Source organism: Psittacula echo (genome assembly GCF_963264785.1).
Source record: "Psittacula echo genome assembly, chromosome: 1".
Lineage (NCBI taxonomy): Eukaryota > Metazoa > Chordata > Aves > Psittaciformes > Psittacidae > Psittacula > Psittacula echo.
The window spans coordinates 167,773,756-167,793,535 of NC_137735.1; the positions used below are offsets into that span (position 1 = coordinate 167,773,756).

Consider the following 19,780-nt stretch of genomic DNA (forward strand, 5'->3'; position numbering starts at 1 on the left):
ACGACGTTGGGTGTTTGCATTAAAGCACCCAAGCTCGTGTTTAGGGCTTGGCATAAGCATTAGCCAACTGAACTGACTGGGGGAAACTCCTGAGCACGACGAGAGAAATTGCTGACTACAGCAAACAGTTAAAAGTTGACACGATTTACGCTGCCAAGAGGAAGAGCCTGATTTCACTGGCAGTTCAGGGTAAGATTGTCTGGTGGGTTTGGGATAGTGTTCCAATGTGGAGGTAGAGCAGCAAGACGTTAGGAGCAGTGGCAGCAGGAAGGCTTAGGAGTGCAGTTTGGTACACAGCAGGGCTGCAGGGCAGGATCCCTGCCCTTTCTGATCTGGCTTTCCCCAAACTCCACGCGCTGCTCAAAAAGCACTTTGTGCAGTTGGATCTCCTTCAGAACCTGCAGAAGCTCTGGCCCCATACCGCTCTGCAGCAGATCGTAGTTCTCAGCTGGGTCAGACTCCAGGTCAAACAGCAGTGGGGGCAGGTGGGGTGTCAGCGGGGTGAGCCCATGGCAGGCCTCATCTGGGGTTGTATCACTGTGCAAGGAACCTGCAAAAGAATCCCCTGGCGCAGCTCAGTTTCTTCTCTTGGGAGCTTTGGACAGCAAAACCAAGTGGCACATCACAAAGCTGCTATGCAGAAGAGAGGAGGCAGCACTAACCTTGTGTGAAGTAATGGGCCTTGTACTTCCCAAACCTGACAGCGAAGGGACCATGCAATGGATCGGGGGATGGCGGGTAGAAGAACATCGTCTGACGGGGACTCTGCGGGAAGCAGCGGAGAGAAGCTCACCCATCCAGCCACAAGGCTAAAGAGCCTGCGACAGGGCCAGGCAGAGACTCCAGGGTTGTTACACAGGAGCCCAGATGCTGCAGTAAACGCATGGTGGAGCTGATGAGCAGCCGCATCGACTGCTTCCTACTCAAAGATACTGGGGCTCTGCCCATGCACTGCAGCCATGGGACGGGCTTGGCAACATGCTGCAGTTGTTAAAGCAGCCTGAAGCAGCCCAGGAACTCGATGGCATATCCGGGGCCAGACCAGTCCTCAAGACTCACCTTCCCTGACCCAAACAGCACCGAGCTCAGGTCATAGCCATCCAGGGCAACTTTGGGAAGAGATGCTCCAGCCAGGGCAGTCAGTGTTGGCAGGATGTCCAGGGTGCTTGCCAGCTCATGCGTCACTCCTATCATTCACCATAACAAGGCACAAAGAAACATTCAAGTACGTGATCCCACTCCCATCCCTGCATTCCCACTTCCCTTCCATCCTCCGTTTGTCTCAGGGCAGCCAAGCTGCTTCAGCAAGCATCAGCACTCAAAAGGGACAAGCAGTGCCAAGTCTCACCTGGAGTGATACGGCCTGGCCAATAAGCCACCGCTGGCTCCCGCATGCCACCTTCGTACGTTGTGCCCTTCCCACACTTCAGAAGGCCAGAGCTGCCTCCACGTGCCATCCGCAAGGTGGATGGGCTGTGAGAGAGAAGAACCACCTACCATCAAGTTTCACAGGTCCACGCTACCCCTTCCCTAGTACTGCTAACAAGGTCATGACAAGAGAGACATGGTGCCAGCAAGTGACACTGCCATTCTTCTCAGCCTCGGGAGGCAGGAGGCATGGGGCAGGTGAAGAAGCCAAGGTGAGGAAGAGGCCTAAGCAGGGCACCAGAGATCAACTACACCCCCACACCAACGGAACTGGGTCTATTCGGGCTGCTGCCCACTCCTGGCCTGAACCCTGTGAGGTTTCTGTCCACGAAGGGCACAGCTGTGTCACAAGAACAAGAAGCAGATCACACACTGGGTCCCCTCCAGAGCAGGATCCACCTCTAGCCTCACTTCAGGTCATTGGGATCTCACCTGGCAATGCCATGTGCCCTTTCCCCCAGCAAACCAATGCCTCATGCCACTTCCCTCACACCGTGGCAGCAGAATCTTACCAGTAACAAAGTCCCCCCGGCTGAGCCCACTCACCCATTGTCAGAGGTGAAAAACACCAAGGTTGTGTTTGCAAGACCACTTTCCTGCAGTGCCTGTAGCAGCTGTCCCACTGAACCATCAAACTCTGCAAGTGCATCTCCAAATGGCCCACGACGTGACTGCCCTGTGTACTCCTGGCTTGCAAACTGGGGGTAGTGGGTATGCTGAAGAAAGGGCAGAGAAGACCACTACAAAAACTCCCAGAGCTGTTTCTTGTTCCCAGTTCACCCAGGGACGGTCAGCACCCCAGCTAGGACATCAAGATAGGCAACAATACCCATGAGGTGAAAGGAGGCTTGTCGCCAAGCTTCAGAAGCATCTCTCAGAAATGGCACAAAGGAGACATGTGCAGACTTGGGGTGGGAAGTTTTCCTGGGTGGACATCTGGCCCAGGGAAGCACGCAAAGCTTCAGAAAGAAGCAGCCCAAGAACATAAGCACGGTGCTGCCACAAGGCCAGGGCACAGGAGCACCACCCCCAGGGCACCCAGCAGCAGGTACTGACTACTCAGCACAGTGCTGAGCTGCAGCAGCTGAGACACTCCCTGCTCTCCACGGAGGACAAAGGGTCCCTTCCCCACCCCTGGACCCACAACAGCGCTCCCCTCTCCTACGTGGGAGGCATAGTAGAGCAGGAAGGGGATGCCTTGTCGGGCACAGTCAGCGATGAAGTTCCGTGCGAATTTGTTGTAGAGTGGCACCAGATCAGGGAAAGAGACCGGCTGCTGCACGATGCTTTGGTTCCAGAGCAGCGGCACTGGCACTACGCCTTGGTCACAAGTCCCAAAACACTCGATGTCAGGTGGGAAGCAGGTGAGATTCTGGCAGGGGCCCTGGAAAGAACAATTAACACCTTTTGGTTTACCTGTGTTGCAGGACAGGGAGGGGAGCACTCTCACAGCAGCCCACCACAAGGTCCTACAGGCACCCTTTGGGGAGCCTCTCCCAGAAGGCCAGGGCTCTGTGCCCACCCACCCATCCACGGATCATACTGCCTCACCCCATTTTCTCATGGAAGCTCTGCAGATGTTTCTTTGTAGCCCAGAATCTGACCCTTTCTCCCCTGACAAAGAACAGCCTCCCCATGCACAAGTACCCAACCACACAAGCACCTCAGAGATGGACTTTCCCCACCAGCACCCATCTCCCTGGCCTGCAGCCATCCTCACCCCTCTGCCCAGGAAAGCACCAGCCTGGCCCATGTGCTCTCAAGCAGTTTCATCTCTGAGGCACTGCCCCCAGCCAGTTCCAGGACACCCCTCGGAGCTCAACGGGCCTCTCACCTGGTCATGGGAGTAAGGGACCCCCAAGAAGTGGTCAAAGCCCTGGTGGATGGGCAGGAAGGAGCCATTCATCCCCAAGCCAAGGTGCCACTTGCCAACCATGGCTGTGGCATAGCCCGCAGCCTTCAGCACCTCTGCGATGGTGACCTCAGACAGCGGCAGCCCCCCCCGCGAGCCTGGGCTGAACACCCCCGGGTAGACCCCGGAGCGCATCTGGAACCGGCCTGTCAGCAGGGCTGCCCTAGGGGAGAGAAGACCGGATACAGCACGGCGCGGGTCCCTTCCCAAAGAGGGACCCCCTATCCCCGCCTCGGGCCCTGGCAGCCCACAACTGCCCCGGTCGCATACCCCGTCTGCACCGGCCCCGCACCGAGCAGCCGCCGGGGCACAGCGACCTCCTCACCCCCCGTTCGTCCCACCCACCGCAGCTCCCGGTGGGTGCCCAGCCTTGCCTCGACGCTTCCCGAGCTCGGTGCCCGCCCCGGGGCCCCGCAGCAGCCACCAGCCAGCGGGCTGGGAGCCCCGGGGCACATACCGGGACGGGCTGCACACGGAGGAGCTGCTGTAGAAGTCGGTGAAGCGCAGGCCTCGGGACGCCATCCAGTCCAGGTGCGGCGTGGCAGACGAGGGGTGCCCGTAGCTGCCCAGGTCCCCGAAGCCCAAATCGTCCGCCAGCACCAGGACGAAGTTGGGTGCTGCCGCGGCCGCTCCGCGCAAGGCCAAGAGGGCCAAAACCGCCATGGCCCAGGGCAGCCGCAGGGCCCGCTGCTCCATGGCGCTGCCGCCGCGGAAGCCCCACCGCTACCGGGCACGGACACCGCGCACCATGTGACCTATCGCCGCCGCGGGGCGTCCTGGGAGCTGTCGTCCGCTGCGGGCAGCTGCGAGCGGCGGTGCCGGACCGGGGCTGCCCCGGGAGGACACGGGTGGCCGGCTTGTGGCGGAGAGTGGATGTCCCCTGCGCTGGGGCTGTGTGGCCCGGGGGAAAGGCCCCTGTCCCCCTTCCGTGGCTGGCACCAGCTGCCGGCCCAGGCCGCTGCTCCCGGCTTCCTGCCTTCGGGAAGAGCCAAGGAAGCTGCTGTTCTGGTGCGCGCAGGGTGCAGGATCCCACAGGACAGGCAGAGCGCGAGGCGCTGCCTGGAGCAGGCTGCGCTCTGTGGGAGCCGGGGCGCTCTTCAAGCAAAGTGTGCTTGCGTACAGCAACGGCAGAGTTTCACCTTCAGCCTCAAAGACTGCTGCTTGCACCTGAATATAGGAGCCCATATCCTGCAGATCTATGACTTGTAAACAGAGGAGGGACAGTGCAAAGAGCAGCAGCAGCTCTCTGAGGGAAGGAAGTGACAAGGCAAACAGGGGAAAAGGGTAGGTTCAGCACCTGAGAAGGCTGTACCCCATTGCAGTGTCTGCTTTTGAAAACCAGAAAAAGCTCAAAAACAGGCAGAGAAGGGAACTGAGGCAGAATGTCCTGAAGGCCTCTATCTGCACAGTTTATCCAAAATAAGAGTTCAGCAGGACCTGAGATGCTGCACAAAGCACAGGCACTTAGCTCTGCATCTCTGGATGTATGAAGTGTGGGCATGTGCTTATGCCTGTATGTGTGCGTGGACATGTGAGTTTGCATGTGCATCTATAGGAGGTTCATTCTACATGGCATAAAGCACTGGGGTATGCTGTGAGCATGCATGTGGGCAGATGGATGGGTGCACACTGTGTGCAGGGTGTAGGGGTGGGTGCATTCTGCATGTATGTGTCCTGTAGGGTGTGCATGCACTGCCTGTGTATGTGTTCTGTGTGTGCGTGTGTGTGTCACCCAGTTTTGTACACACAGGCATTCTTTGTGTATGTGAACATTCTGCATTGCCCTTGTGTTCAAGACAAGTGTTTTAGAGTCTGGGGGTGCACACTCTGGTTGTGCACTGCACCTTCTCTTTGTACCCCATGTGTGTCTCCATGCACCCTGTATGCGAACACAGTGTGTGCACACAGTTTTTGTGCATGCTGTGTTTGTGCTCCCAGGGAATTCCTCCTTGCGGAAGAGCTGGAAATGAATTGGGAGCACTCTCATTCTCAGGAGGTTTCTCCTGTCTCAACCTAATGATGTGCGCTGCTTAGTTGGGCTTCTAAAGAGCCAGATCACATTCAAGAACATGCACACATACTTCAAAGGCATGAATGGCAAACGAAAATAGCATAGAGCAGGACCTTTCCCAGAGCCCACTTAACACAAAAAGCAGGACCCAGTACTCATCTTCCTCTCCAGCTCATCAGGACAAGAGCATACATACAAATCACTCCCTAGATTCACAAGCAGAGCATGTTCATAGGTTCCTTAAATATGAGCATGGGAATTCAGTTAATGTCTGTGGCTGGATGTCAAGCTACTTACCCAGCAGCTGGCACAGACCTTGTGTCTTTCCAAGTCTATGTCTCCTCTTGCTCGTGAGCTAGTCCAGCTTTAAGTTCACTAGTGAACTGCACACACCCCCAGAGCACACCCAGCAGTAGCTGGCTGGTGTTTCCAGCTGCTGGGTCCCTATGGCCTGCGTTCCTTCTGCCATTGCTGCAGCCAGGTACAGACTGGGGCCACACAGAACAGCATTTGGAGTCACTCTCAAAAAGAAGGTTGGACAGACTGTGGCGATTAGCTGCGAGGCTCAGTCAAACAAGCAAAACAATCAGCAGTTGCTTATTTGTAATTGGCTCCTTTATCCCTGTTTCTGTCCATTTTCCATGTTTATACATCCCTCCATCCTCCTTGACTCCTCTTTCTTCACCCTTTTCTTGTCCCAAACAAATGATCTACCCCCGGTTATTTTCCCCACCTTCCTCTGAGATTTGCTGCATCTGTGAACAGATTTGATGTTTGACGTGCGGATAGCAAAGTCACCTTGGACTTCCATCACTCTGCCTGGGTGCTGCTGTCCTTGCCAGATACCTCTCCCTAAAATGCTCCCAGCTCTCCCTTCAGTTATCTGTGAGGTGTCACTCAAATGGGCCTGTTCAGAGGAGGGTGAGGGTACAGTGGAAGAAGGGCACAGAGGTTATGGGGACAGCAGTTGGAAACACAACATGTCTTAGGCCAGCTACTGGTGGGATCCCTGTAGGTGTGTACAATGCACTGGTGAACTTGAAAATAGACTTATGCAGCACAAATCTCCTGAACACACACATGGGAGCAGCAGCAGCCACATCCATCAGGCTGGGATAGGACAAGCCTCCTGGGTGTGATTCCACCTGATTCAGCTCTAGCAAACCTGAAAGGAGAAGGTGTGCTGGAAGTCTACTGGATCTGGCTGCTCCATAGCAGAATTGGGAAGGAAACCCAAAGAAATTACACCAGAGCTCACATGCATGGACAGAGGCAGTGCTGGTTGGGAAAAGCAATGGGGAGGGCTGGCAGTTGGACTTAATACTGTACAGTAACTGGACTAATGCTTTAGAACAGAAGTGCAGGAAGGATGTAGGCTCAAAGTTTTATATATATATATAAAAAAATACAAATAGTTTTTAGTGTTTGTTTTCTCCAATAGGTACCATTAAAGCTTATAGACAGGTCCCTTCCCTGTAGGTCCCAGAGTGGCTGAACTCTCCAGGCAAGCTTTGCCTTGAAGAAGCAAGCAGTAACCAGCAACCTTGTGGATATTCTCACCCTCTCCTTGACCATGATACGCAGCAGCTCAGGCCACATCAAGAAAGGTCACAGCTAGAGAATCTCCCACAAGAGTGGGAGAAGCCCAGCTGAGTTCTCAGGGCAAGAGAAAAATCACTTTCCTCTGTGAAGGTCAGTTCTAACTAGCCCCAGAAATCTAGAGCGAAGGGAAACTCAGCGTCCAGGGCTTAGGCAGATGGGGGTTTCTCTTCAGGGCAGCTCTCCTCTTGATCCAACAAATTCTCACTTTTCTGCAGGTCAAAGCTCTGGAAAGGAGCAGGACAAGGAACTGCTGAGAAGCATGAGAGCAACAGCTATACTGTGCTGTGATTCTTTCAAATTTGGTCTAGGGCAGTGCAGGCTCTTCAGAGGATCACCACCTTACCCCTTCCAACTTAGACACGAGCAGCACACAAACCCCATAGTGTCACTACTATAAGGCAAATCTTCCCATGCCTACAAAGTTTTGGCCTAGAGCTGCTCTTAGGAGGAGGGCAGTAAGTAGAGCTTTTCTTACCTCCAGTTCTCGCATGACCTCATCCATGAAATCTCCTGAATTCTGTTTGTAAGCAACTGCCAGTTTGATGGCATCATTGAAGAGCTGATGAGGAGGAGAATATTTGTCACTCAAAGTGAAGGGGCACTGGGTTTCTGTAACATACAGAAACTGTTCCCACACCTCAAGAAAAAAAAACCCAAAACTCTGCAAGTACCTATAGCTACCAGAGCTCACAAGTAGGCAAACATGTACCAGCCCATTTTCTGCTCTCTGTGCCTACAGCAGTCTCCATGTCCTCGGATCATAGAGAGGACTCATGTATGCTGAGTCAAATATCTGTGTCATACCTTCACTACATTGGTGCCATCTGCAGCAGACACAAAGTAAAAGGGCAAACGGAACTTCCGGGCAAAGTTGAAGCTTTTCTGGGTCACCTTCATATCCGCTGGGGACGAGAAAAGGAGAAATGGTCAGTAAGACATCACTGCAGGCAAAATGCCAGCATGTGCAGGAGTGGTGGAACAGATGAGACCAGAGCCCAACTGAGCAGTCAAGGCCCCCTCACTGTAGTACAAGGCTAGCAGAGTCCTCCCCAGCAGCTGCAGGGCTTTAAAAGCAACAGCATCAGCAAACCATTGACAGAAGACACTAAAAGAGTTCTTGTTGGTTTATCCATGGTGCTTGACTAAATTATAGATGGATTCTGATGTGCTATAAATGAATAACAGCTTAGAAAATACCCATTCACTTGCCCTGCAGCAACTATGAATGTTTCCCAGGCACATCCCTGTGATTTTAGCTGTGTCCATAAGACTATTACAAGTAATGCTTCTCCTTTCAGTTTGGCCTATTAACCAGAACTCCCCCCTGCCTTTATAGCATGTACCCATACTCCTGTTGAGTCTAGGGCATGCTCACAGTATATAAATGACCCAACTGTTACATATTTTTACTTAACAGGCAGTTAGGTCCAGCTGTCCCAACCTCAGTAGGCCAGAGGCTTTATTTCAGTTTTGGAACAACTCTACTGCATATTTAGAGGCTGTGCTGGCAGAGCAGGAGCAGCTCAGTTGTGATTGATAGGCAGCCTGTATGCTGCACAGGGGGACCATCTACCTTGTCTCACACAGCAGCAGCTGAACTAGTTCAGACTGCAAGTGCTGTCCGTGAGCATTGCCTCGGAAGCCGCTCCTGGCCTCTCTGCAGGAAGCTGAATCAACTGTTCTGCACACTGGGCCTGTGTTAAGAGCTGTGAGCTGATCATTTCCTAGTCCAGGTGGAATACAGCAAAGGAAGGCAAGGCAAAGGACTCCTCTGGAATAGTGTGCACTCACATAGAACACCATGATCAGGATTCATCTACACAGAGGTTCTGCCTACAATATGCCTGTCAACACCAAGTCCATTTGCCTCGGACTTCCCCTACGGACCATGCAACCAGTGGATTCAAGGCTGGCTTGACACATCCTATAGGAAAGGCTTTCATTAGGTAAGCTCAATCATGCCCTAAGCCACACCACTGAATCAAATGAACTGCTGTAGACTGCAGTGGAAGCCCAGACTCCTTATTCAGGCGGACACACTATTCATAGCTGTGATGATTTCTACCATGAATGTCAGCAAGGAAGCCCATGTCTGACACTGTACTTGACAGAGAACAGCAGGAGACTGTGGTCCTAAGGGTATGTGTTCTTTTGTTGATGCTAAGGAGAAAGCTGATGGCGTTATGCACTCTCACAGGATGGAGGAGACAAGTCACAACCCAAGTGACAGCACTAACGTGTGGAATGCCTAGCTGGCATTCCTAAGAAGAGGGAGGCATCCAGTCACTGGTAGAGAAAGGCGAACAATTTTGCCATCAGGTATCTATATTATAGACATTTCAGCACAGAGGAGTTCCACAGAAACCTGCAGCCTGAATTAGCAATACAAGGGCACTTACTGACTGTGCCAGGGGAAGCCACGTAACAGGTTATGCTCCTCTTCCAGCACGACATCCTGCAATTTTTGATTAGGTACTGCTCCAACCAGCTTTTGGTTTCTTGCTGGATGCAATGGGCAGTGTGGTAAGGACAGAATTGGAAGGACATCACTTGAATAAACTTTAAATGGATCAAATTGTATTTTCAAGTGCTAGTAAAACAAGGACAAGAGCCTGTAAGACAGCATCAAGGTCAGCAGAGGGCCCAGCTATTCACTGGTAAAATACAGCCCTGAGGGACTAATACTCAACAACTCATCTGGACCTAACAGATGAATGACAATCTCAGCCAGGTCTGAAGAGAATCACATCACAATCCTGAGAGGCTGAAAGAAGAAGATCTACTCACCATCAATTTTGTTGGCCACCACAATGCATGGAATCTCTGGACGGAATTCCCTCAGCTCCTTGTACCAGCTGTTCAAGTTCTTGTAAGTGACTTTCCGCTGCACATCAAACACCTTCCAAGAAAGAATCAGCTATGATGGGCCATAGCAGGAGAGCTCCTGATCAACCACCAAATACAGAATCCAGAATTCTCCAAGGAGGACATCAATAAAGGAAACTGGTGTTTGTTAGAAAGTGTGAAAGACAAGGGAGAGTATCCAGAAAGCCTTGAAACATGCAGCCAGCCCACTTCTTTGCATGGGACAGGGAACAGTCCCTCATTTTCCTTTACAGTCTTATTTTGTACTATGACAAACACTGCATCATCCATGACAAGTGAACAAGCATAGGAAAGATCCGCTCTGCTAAGTAGGGTCAGACGTAAGACTTCTCCATTTTAACAATTAAAATACCAATGAAGTTGACTAATGCTCACAAGTGATAAGAAAGAATGGAAAGGTTGAGCAACAGTACAAAGCAAGAGACCTCAGAGGGTTAGAAGTCAGGAAAAAAGACTTATTTGAACTAATAAATGGGAAAAGCAAATTATAGGAAAACAGAAAGGGCAGAAGACCAGAGAATAATGTCTTATGTAGCACCCCTGCAGAACATGTCAGAACAGTTTTGTACTACATAATCCAATAGTCAAATAACAGAACAAGAAAGGAATGCTTACAGAAGTAAGAAAATTTAGAAGACAGCAAAGGCAGGGAATATAGTAAGAGTGCTATGTGGAAAGACAGAATAGAGCTAAACATACCCCAGTACACTGCTTTTATCTCATGAGAGAAGAAAGAACAATATAGGAAAGTTTTTTAAACCACTGGAAGAGACAAATCTGAGGCAGCATTATCACAAGAAGTAACACACAGGCCACGTGTCAGCTGGGACTGGATGAGTCAAAATTCCATCAAATCACAGCTGAGACACTGCCCTTACCATGATACAAGCATGAGCCTTATGGTAATAGGATGCATGCATGCTCTGGAACCTCTCCTGTCCAGCTGTGTCCCAGAAGTCTGTAAGACACAAAAAACAAACTTAGAATGACACATCTTTTCAAGTTCTGTTTTCCTTAGAACTTAAACCCAGGAGACAAAGCCCAGCCCATCTACTTGCGGTCACAGGTTAGGTTTCACCTCACTAATCTGAAACATTCCAGGGCTAAGAGATTATGCAGAACTAGGACCTTTTCTTAGCTATGCTTAACTATGAGTTGTGCTGACACTGAACATGGCTATAAACATATCAGCAAAAGAGAAGTCATCAGTAGATATGGCTTGTAAAGGACAGAAAGACAAAGCTAGTCAAAAGCGCAGAGTGGTAACAGCGCATAGTGCTTTGTCACTAGAGATGACGACAGGAAACAAAACCTGAACCTCTTGTAATTGGCTTGATTTCTGACACCTTGGTACACAGCCAGGTGCCTGCCATAGGCAATATTCTCTCTGCTTTCATGGACAGTCCAACTCTGCTTTTCCCAGGGGCATGACTCATTCTAAAATTACAAAGGGCCCAGGGCCCAGTTCAGGGTCCCAAGGGAAGAGACAGGCAGGTCCCAATTCATTAAGTACCTCATAGACTGGGTATCATGAAGCATACCTGAACAGTCAGCAACATTCTAATGCCCTTTTCTGTCTGTGTGTCTCAGGTAGGGCTCCTCCCCACCCCAATCCTTTTAATGTACCATTTCAGAATCCTCACTTAGAAGAACAAAAGAGGTGCCAGTGATTATGACCTACTGAATGTCCCTAAATTAACTTCCCAGGCAATGCGGCAGCTGTCCCAAGAGAACTTACCATGCCTTATTGAAAAACACTGATGCTTTTATTACTAAATCCTCCATATTTGTCTGTCATACCCCATGTCACTCCAGAATACAGGGATTTATCAACCTTAAAATCCTTGGGAAAAGTAAGATTCATAAATATGAATACAGCACATTTTAACGCAATCCTAACTCTACCATGCAGAATTTGGTGATGGCCTCTAAGAACAGCTCAGCAGAGTAAAAATTAAACTAGCAAGGGAAGTGGTAATTCTGCACAGTTTGAGTCTTCAGATCAAACTATCTGTCTTTACAAATCACACTTCATGAGAGGTCTTCTCTGCAAAGTAGCTTGGATGATCAGCCTTATGTTCATAAAAGGTGCAGAAGACACTGTGAACACTTGCATAACATTAGCCACATGAATTACTTAAACTAGACCAAGTTACTTCATAAAGTACTAAATCCATGTTAAAAATAAGTCCCCGACTTTTGCAAGTTGTCCTAACCGTATTTCACTTACTGGTTAAAAAAGCTCCCCACCTCATCTTTTTTATGAGTTTACCTAACATCAAATAGAGTCTGTTAAATATTTCTTGTTATGCTGAAACCTCCTTTTGTACAAAGTTCCTGTTCTCTAATATTTTACCTTCCCCCTGAGAAGCCAGAGTCCCTCATCATTAGGCCCCTTTTTACCATCTTTCAACTGTTCTCATGGCTTTTTTCTGAAACTTTTATTAGGTATAAGTGGCAAGGTTTGTGTAAGGGGCAGGGGCTGCAGGGATGGCTTCCGTGAGAAGACACTGGAAGCTCACCCCATGTCAGGCTGAGCCAGTTTCAGTCAGCTCCAAGACAGACAGACCACCTCTGGCCAAATCACTCCCAGTCAGCAATGCTGGTGATAACATATTTAAAAAGGAGTCAAAAAAGCTGCAGAGGGGAGTGAGGACATGCAAGAGAACCAGCTCTGCACACACCAAGCTCAGAAGAAGGAGGGAGACAAGATCATAGAATCACAGAATCCCAGATTGATTTGGGTTCGAAGGGACCTTAAAGCTCCTCCAGTTCCAACCCCCTGCCACAGGCAGGGACACCTTCCACTAGAGCAGCTTGCTCCAAGCCCCTGTGTCCAATCTGGCCTTGAACACTGCCAGGGATGGGGCAGCCACAGCTTCTCTGGGCACCCTGTGCCAGTGGTTCCCGAGTGTAACCACCCTCAGCATGAAACATTTCTTCCTTATGTCCAATTTACACCTACCCTCTTTCAGTTTAAAACTGTTGTGCCTTGTTTCGTCACAACAGGCCCTGATAAAAAGGCTTTCTTCATCTTTCTTATAAACCCCCTTTATATCCTGAAAGGCCACAATAAGGCCTCCCTGGAGCCTTCTCTTCTCCAGGCTGAACAACCCCAATCTCTCAGCTTCTCTCCATAGTAGAGGTGCTCCATCCCTGTGATAGTTTTTGTGAACCTAATAGATCCATGTTTATCTTGTACTGGGGATCCCAGAGGTGGATGCAGGACTCCTGGTGGGGTCTCTAGCAGAGCAGAGCAGAATTGCCTCCTTCAACCTGCTGGTCATACTCTCCTCACACAGCCCAGGTCAATCTGCTTTCTGGGCTGCAAGTGCACATTGCTGGCCTGTGTCCAGTTTTTCGTTCACCGGCAAAGGGGAAAGGTGCAGTGGTCAGAAAGTTAGTACAAACAGGAAGGGGGAAAAAAATTGTTCAGTGTCCAGGAAACACAGGAAATAACTGGTTCACCTTGAACAAGGAAGATCTGCATTAAGTATCAAGAAAGACTTTCTAGCAGTAAGAACCCTAACAGGTTGGAGTAGACGGCCTAAGCAGGCTTTGTCACTGGAAGTCTTTGAATATGTGTTTTATAAATATACATAGAATCATAGAATAGTTAGGGTTGGAAAGGACCTTATATCTATATGTATCTATATCTATATATATATATGTGATCTGGCCTGGTGGATGAGGGAAGAGTAGTGGCTGTTCTTAGACTTCAGTGATGCTTTTGGCATTGTCTCCCATAGGAGCCTCATAGAGAAGCTGTTGATGCATGGGCTGGATGAGCAGACAGTGAGGTGGCCTGAAAATTGGCTGAATGGCCAGCAAGAGGCTAGTGATCAGCAGCTGAGTCTGGCTGGAAGCCAGTAACTTAGCAGTGTACCCCAGGGGTCAATACTGGATCTGACCCTGTTCAACATCTTCATTAATGATCTGGATGATAGGGCAAGACTGCACCCTCAGCAAGCTTGGAGACGGCACAAAACTGGGAGAAGTTGCTGGTACACGAGAAGGTTCTTCTGCCATCCAGAGGGGCCTGGACAGGCTGGAGAAACAGGCTGATAGGAACCTTATGAAGTTCAACAAGGAGAAGTACAAAGTCCTCCTCAGAGGAACAACCCCATAGCACCAGTTTCTGCTGGGCACCACCCAGCTGGAAAGCAGCTTTGCAGAAAGGGTCCTGGGGGTCCTGGCTGACACCAAGCTGCCGCAAAGCAAGCTATTGGCATCCTTAACCGCATTAGGCAAAATATTCCTTCGCCTCTACTCAGCACTGGAGAGGCCACACCTGCAGGACTGTGTCCAGTTCTGAGCTCCTGAGTACAGGAGAGACATGGACATGAAGATGATGAAGGGACTGGAGCACCTCTTATATGACAAAAGGCTGAGAGGGTTGGAATTCTTTACCCTGGTGAAGAGAAGGCTCAGGCGGGATCTCATCAATGAGTATAAATACCTGGAGGAAGAGAGTAAAGAAGATAGAGTTAGGCTTTTTTCAGTGGTGTGCAGTGACATGAGCAGAGGGCGCAAACTGAAACACAGGAGTTTTCCTCTGAACATCAGGAAACACTTTCCATTGTGAAGGCGGCTGGGCACAGGTACAGGGTGCCCAGGAAGGTTGTAGAGTCTCCATCCTTAGAGACATTCAAAAGCCACCCGGACATGGTCCTGAGCAACTGGCTGGAGATGGCCCTGCTTCAGCAGGCGCTGGACAGGAGCTTCGGAGACCCCTTCTGATCACTCCCATTCTGTGATCCTCTGATCTCTCCATTCCCCCATTTCCCTGCCTACAAACAACCGTTTAGCACCCCATTGCCCAGTGCAGGAAACTGCCGTGGTCTGAGGTCCGTGCGCTGCTGCCTCTGCCCACAGCACCGCCGCTGTTCCCGCTCTGCACGCAGCCGGCACCGGCCCGTCCCCGTGTCCCACGCAACACCCAGCGGGGCGCTCTCCACTTACCCACGAGGACCGCCCGCCCGTCCACCCGGGCGCGGTGCTTGTAGAGCGTCAGGGCGAAGGTGGAGAGCTGCTGGGGGCGGCTGTGCCCGCGTTAAGGAACCGACGGAGGAGGGCGGCCCCCCCGCCGCAGCGACCGCTCCCCCGGCCGGGCCCGTCGCGCTTCCCCAGGCCCCGGCCGCGCAGGCCCGGGAACACGTGCGGGGAGCAACGGGCAGCACAAGGATACAAGCTGTCGAGCAGGAACCTCTCCAGCAGCCTGCGGAAAGAGTATGGCGCTGCTATTAGGCCGCGAACCCGCCCCGAGCCGCCCCTGCCCTCCCCACGGAGAACACACGCACTTGGACTTGCCCACGGCGCTGTCGCCCAGACAGACGATCTTCACGGTCTCCTCCGCGCCAGACACTGCCTCCGCCCGGGCCTGCTCCGGCGCCTCCGCCATGACCCCGCCTCCGCGTCTCCGCTGCTACGCGACGTGCGGGACCAGCCTCAGACCCCGCATCACCGAGCGCGACGTTCCGCTGATGTCACGGGCGCGCCGGGGGCCATGGCGTCTGCGGGGCCCTGCGGGCGGCCGCTGCAGCTCACGCTGGCTCTGCTGAAGCCGGACGCCGTGGCCCACCCGCTGGTGCTGGAGGTGAGCGCTGGGCGCCCCGCTTCGTCCTGACCGCACTGCTTCGTCTTTCCCCTCACTATCCCGCACCAGTCCTCTTCGTCCCGCTCTCGCCCCGCTTCGTCCCTCCCCTCATCGTCCCGCACCAGTCCTCTTCGTCCGGCCCCGCATGGTCCCGCACAGCCCCGCTTCCTCCCGCTCCGCCCCGAGACACCGGACCAGGCCCTGCGGTGCGGAGCGTCCCGGCGGTGGCCGCCGCCCGCCCAGCCGCTGCACCTCTGCCCGCAGGCCGTGCACGAAACCATCCTCAGCAATCGGTTCCTCATAGTGCGCTCCAAGAAGCTGCGCTGTGGGCGGGAAGAGAGCCGCCGGTTCTACCGGGAGCACGCGGGTAGGCGGCACGGGGCTGGGGCTGCGGGTGGACGAGCGTGTCCGGAGCCGGCGACGCTGCGCGGTTTGACCCGCCCGTTTTTCTCCCGCAGGGCGGTTCTTCTACCAGCGGCTGGTGGAGTTCATGGCCAGGTACCTGCCGTGCCCGCAGCTGGTCTCTGCGGGGCGCCAGGAGGGGAGCAGCTCCCTTCACTTCACAGAGGACCCTTGTCCCGCCTTTGGCTGGAGGGGCCACTTTGGCGTGGGATGTGTCTCACCCAAGGTGGAAGGCCCTGGGCTCAGGGGTGGAGAAATGTCAAGAGATAACCCTGCTGTGACTATAGTAGGACTTAGTGGGGTGGCAGCCCCGAGGGTGGTGGGTGCCATCACCTAGGAGGAGGGCATTCACACAAATGCTTTGCTGCCACAAAATGCTTTCCACAATTCACACAAAATGCTTTGCCACAGACTCTGGGTCTAGTGTCATGGTAGGGCTCTGTCGCCTCCCAAAGGCACTGGAAGACAGTTGTACTTCCTTCTTTGCACTTGCTGTATCTGTAAGAATAAAGCCGTGCCCTTTTGCAACCTTATCTACTTCTCTTCCCTGGTCTTTTTCTCAGTGGCCCCATGTGGGCTTACATCTTGGCCCATGAGAACGCTGTCCCGCTCTGGAGGTCCCTGATGGGACCCACCAAAGTATTCCGAGCCCGAAACAGCGTCCCAGACTCCATCAGAGGAGCTTATGGCCTCACTGACACCAGGAATACCACTCATGGCTCAGGTAGACCCATCCTTCTTTGCTGAGTGTTGGACAAAGGCTGGAGCTCAAGCAGGTGTGAGCACTGGTGTTTTGCTTGCTTTCCAGTCTGGAAGTCACAGTTAATGATATACTCACTTCTGCAGACTCCACTCACCCCTGTCCTGATGTGACTTGAGCCTGGTGCTTTTCTTGTGGCTTTTGCCCTTCCCTTTTGAACGTAGCACGTTTCTAGTGTCACACTGCCATCACTCACCTTCTCCTCTGTTTTCCAACAGATTCACCAGCATCAGCCAGCAGAGAAATTGCCTTTTTCTTCCCGGAGTTCGATGAACAGCTCTGGTACCAGCAGGAAGAGCCACGTCTGCGCCGAGGGCAGGTGTATTACAATGCAGAAGAGCGTGTCCACTGTGTTCAGGGATGAAGAGACAAGAGCTGACCTGAGTTACCCAGGGGTATGCTTTGCTGAGCTGGGAGTAGCTGCTAGACACACTCTGTCAGCCTCATAACAAGACATACAGCCATGGCATGTTTTAAAGAGCGTGGGGGAGAGAAAGACCTAATGCACATCATGTTGTGTGACCTGGAGTTAACGTTGTTCATGCAGCATCTAGGTGCTGAGGCAGTTTAAGAAAAGACTTCTCAAGTAGCAGTACTCCATCTGGATGTAGAGATCTAGCCATGGAGTTCACTGGTCCCTTGTGTTTATTTAGACATAAGCAGTACAGGTGAATCCAGCAACAGGGTAGGTGAAAGGGGGTTGCTAGTTCCAGTTAGGATATGGTTTGTTGCTGATAGTAGTCCTCAGAGTCTTAATATTTGCTCTGTTCCCAGAGTCTCATAAGGAGAAAAGAAAGGGAAAAGAATATGAAAAAAGGCATCAATAAGCAGGGTAATACTAACTCTCCTGCCCTTGCTTTCCTGGATCCAAGCTGAGAAACAAGGTTCTCTTCAGTTTTGTATCATAATTCTGATCTTGAGCATCTGGTGGAGGGCACAATTAGAAGCCGTTCCCAAGAGGAAAGCAGCATATCCAATTGGGTTGGTTTGGGCTGGGCTGACAAGTCTGCAGCACAAGTTCTAGGGGAAGATGCAGAAAGGTGTGGAATACTCCAGTGACTCTGAAGGATCCTTTGTGCTTTTTAGATTGCCTGGGGGATGAGATCTGCAGTTCTGATGAGACTTGATAGTGGCTATTAGAGGAGCTATGGATTTCTCAAATCCTAATAAAAGGCCAGAGAAGCTGATTTGAATGCTGGTACACAGGGGCTGTAGAATTTCTGCTGGGAAATTTCTTTACAAGAGGCTTCATTGCCTATATTCTTACTGGGCATTGAAGTACTGAGTTCCATGTCCTTTGTAAATTATATGAACAAAGCCATTTTGTTATGCAATAATTGATATAGTTATCATATCCTGGTGTGTGAGGACTTGGTTTTGAAGTACAAAGCAAGGTTCTGATATGCTTATTTATGTTTCCCTGTTTGATGCATTTTGAGCTCTGTTCCTGTACCAGTTTTTAATCCATTTAAACTGCCCCAGATTGCAGTTACAATGCTGATATTTTTAATTAAGGTGCCATGTTGTACTGAGTGAATTTCTTTTGGATAATTTCAAATGCTCTGTATTGGTGAAGGTACCTTTGTACTGCATTTGGGACAAAAAGTTTGTTAGCTTGATTCCCTCTTCTGAAGTTATGCATGACTAGCACTGAGCTCTTGACTAGGTTGTTGATTGAGTCACAAATTCATTAGTCCATCATTGTGGTACAGATCAAAGAGAAGTTTCTGTGGCTAGTTTAAGACAACTATGTGAAATGCTGGGCATTTGATTGAAAAATGTGTAATTGTAGGAGGTGTTTCTGTAGAGTTTCCTTGACCAAATGCATCAATGTGTTTGTTCCTTCATTACCATTATACGAGATTAAATGCAGTCATTGTTTTGTTCCAGGTACAGATCAAAAGGATCTGCGGAATATTTCTGCGTTTTTGCATTGCTGTTTTATTTTCACCAGCAGTATCCAAAGGTGGATTTGCTCATGATTGAGTTTGTGTTTATACAGCTCTGGAATCTTGCTGTCCATAATGCTACTGTCAATTGATATTTTATTGATTCCCTCAGTGTCTGTCGGTTGTGTGGGGTTTTCATGTGATTAGTAACCCTTACGATTTTATTTTTGTCTTTCTTCTTTATTTATATTGTGCTTTCTTTTTTTGGCTATTCATTTGGGGTACCATTAAATGACAATTCCTGGCTTACCCTTCTTGTTTGAAATGTGTTAATTTTCCTAGTCATTTGCCATTATTACTTTTGGGGAAACCAACCCTTTTAAAATTTCAAGTACAAACAGCACTGGCTTAGTGGTGCAGTGTTTTCACAGAGTGATTATCAGGTGACAGTCACACCATTCTAATATAAGGAAGAAGTTGTTCCCTGTGAGGGTGCTGAGGCGCTGGCACAGGGTGCCCAGAGAAGCTGTGGCTGCCCCATCCCTGGCAGTGTTCAAGGCCAGGTTGGACACAGGGGCTTGGAGCAAGCTGCTCCAGTGGAAGGGGTCCCTGCCTGTGGCAGGGGGGTGGAACTGGAGGAACTTCAAGGTCCCTTCCAACCCAGATCATTCCATGATTCTGATAATACTGAAATATTTGGTGTTAGATGGAGGAGATAGTGTCAAAAAATACTTTTAATATCAAAGGAAGCCTTTGGATTTTAGCAGAAGCTCTGCTTTGAGGCTTCTTGGGAAAGTCTTTCTTTTATTGTTTTTTACCCCTCTTTGTAAGTGCTGAAGAAATGTTTCACTTCTTTAGTGTGTCATAGCACTGTACCAGCTACTAGAAAGAAAAATAACTGTTACAGGTGAAACCAGTTCATAATGACAATTCACATGTGTTCTGTGTACCTCCTTGTGCCTCCCAGTCATGTGCTGTACGTTTGATTTTGTAACTTCCCATGGCTTTAATTTAAAACAATTTCTTGTACCCTTTCTCACTTTTCTTCCTGCCCCTTCCCTGTCCCTAATCTGCTTTTACAGAACAAGTTGAAACCTCTGATTATTTTTAATAAATCCTGGTAATGCCCAGCACAGGCTATTTGTTCTCTTTTGTTAAGATTTTTGGTTTCTTTATTTGACCTGCAAACATTATGTTGTGAAATAATAAAGGCAGGTTATCCAAATGCTGGTTTATCTTAAGTATGTAATATCTGATGCTGCAACAATCTCATGTACAGTCAACGTTTGTATTT

At 50.5% G+C, this 19,780-nt stretch overlaps 3 protein-coding genes across 3 annotated transcripts; 1 reads left to right on the forward strand and 2 right to left on the reverse strand.

Moving 5' to 3' along the window:
• Positions 1 to 128: 128 nt before the first annotated feature.
• ARSA (arylsulfatase A) lies at positions 129 to 4,285 on the reverse strand. The gene is made up of 8 exons (XM_080625674.1): positions 3,798 to 4,285; positions 3,263 to 3,503; positions 2,594 to 2,812; positions 1,975 to 2,144; positions 1,349 to 1,473; positions 1,060 to 1,187; positions 663 to 765; positions 129 to 550 (listed from the first exon to the last, which is right to left on the reverse strand). The coding sequence occupies exons 1-8, from the start codon at positions 4,034 to 4,036 to the stop codon at positions 249 to 251; spliced, it is 1,527 nt and encodes a 508-aa protein (XP_080481800.1). The 5' UTR covers positions 4,037 to 4,285; the 3' UTR covers positions 129 to 248.
• A 2,298-nt stretch (positions 4,286 to 6,583) lies between these two features.
• On the reverse strand, positions 6,584 to 15,240 carry RABL2B (RAB, member of RAS oncogene family like 2B; the record flags this gene model as incomplete). The annotated part of the gene is made up of 8 exons (XM_080622498.1): positions 6,584 to 7,177; positions 7,429 to 7,512; positions 7,758 to 7,855; positions 9,741 to 9,852; positions 10,718 to 10,797; positions 14,802 to 14,881; positions 15,028 to 15,057; positions 15,140 to 15,240. The coding sequence occupies 8 exons, from the start codon at positions 15,238 to 15,240 to the stop codon at positions 7,100 to 7,102; spliced, it is 663 nt and encodes a 220-aa protein (XP_080478624.1). The 3' UTR covers positions 6,584 to 7,099.
• On the forward strand, positions 15,151 to 19,653 carry NME6 (NME/NM23 nucleoside diphosphate kinase 6). Its single transcript, XM_080622632.1, has 6 exons — positions 15,151 to 15,435; positions 15,700 to 15,802; positions 15,894 to 15,933; positions 16,401 to 16,561; positions 16,816 to 16,992; positions 18,488 to 19,653. Exons 1-5 carry the CDS (start codon positions 15,346 to 15,348, stop codon positions 16,959 to 16,961), a joined length of 540 nt encoding a protein of 179 aa, XP_080478758.1. The 5' UTR covers positions 15,151 to 15,345; the 3' UTR covers positions 16,962 to 16,992; positions 18,488 to 19,653.
• The last annotated feature ends 127 nt before the right edge of the window (positions 19,654 to 19,780 follow it).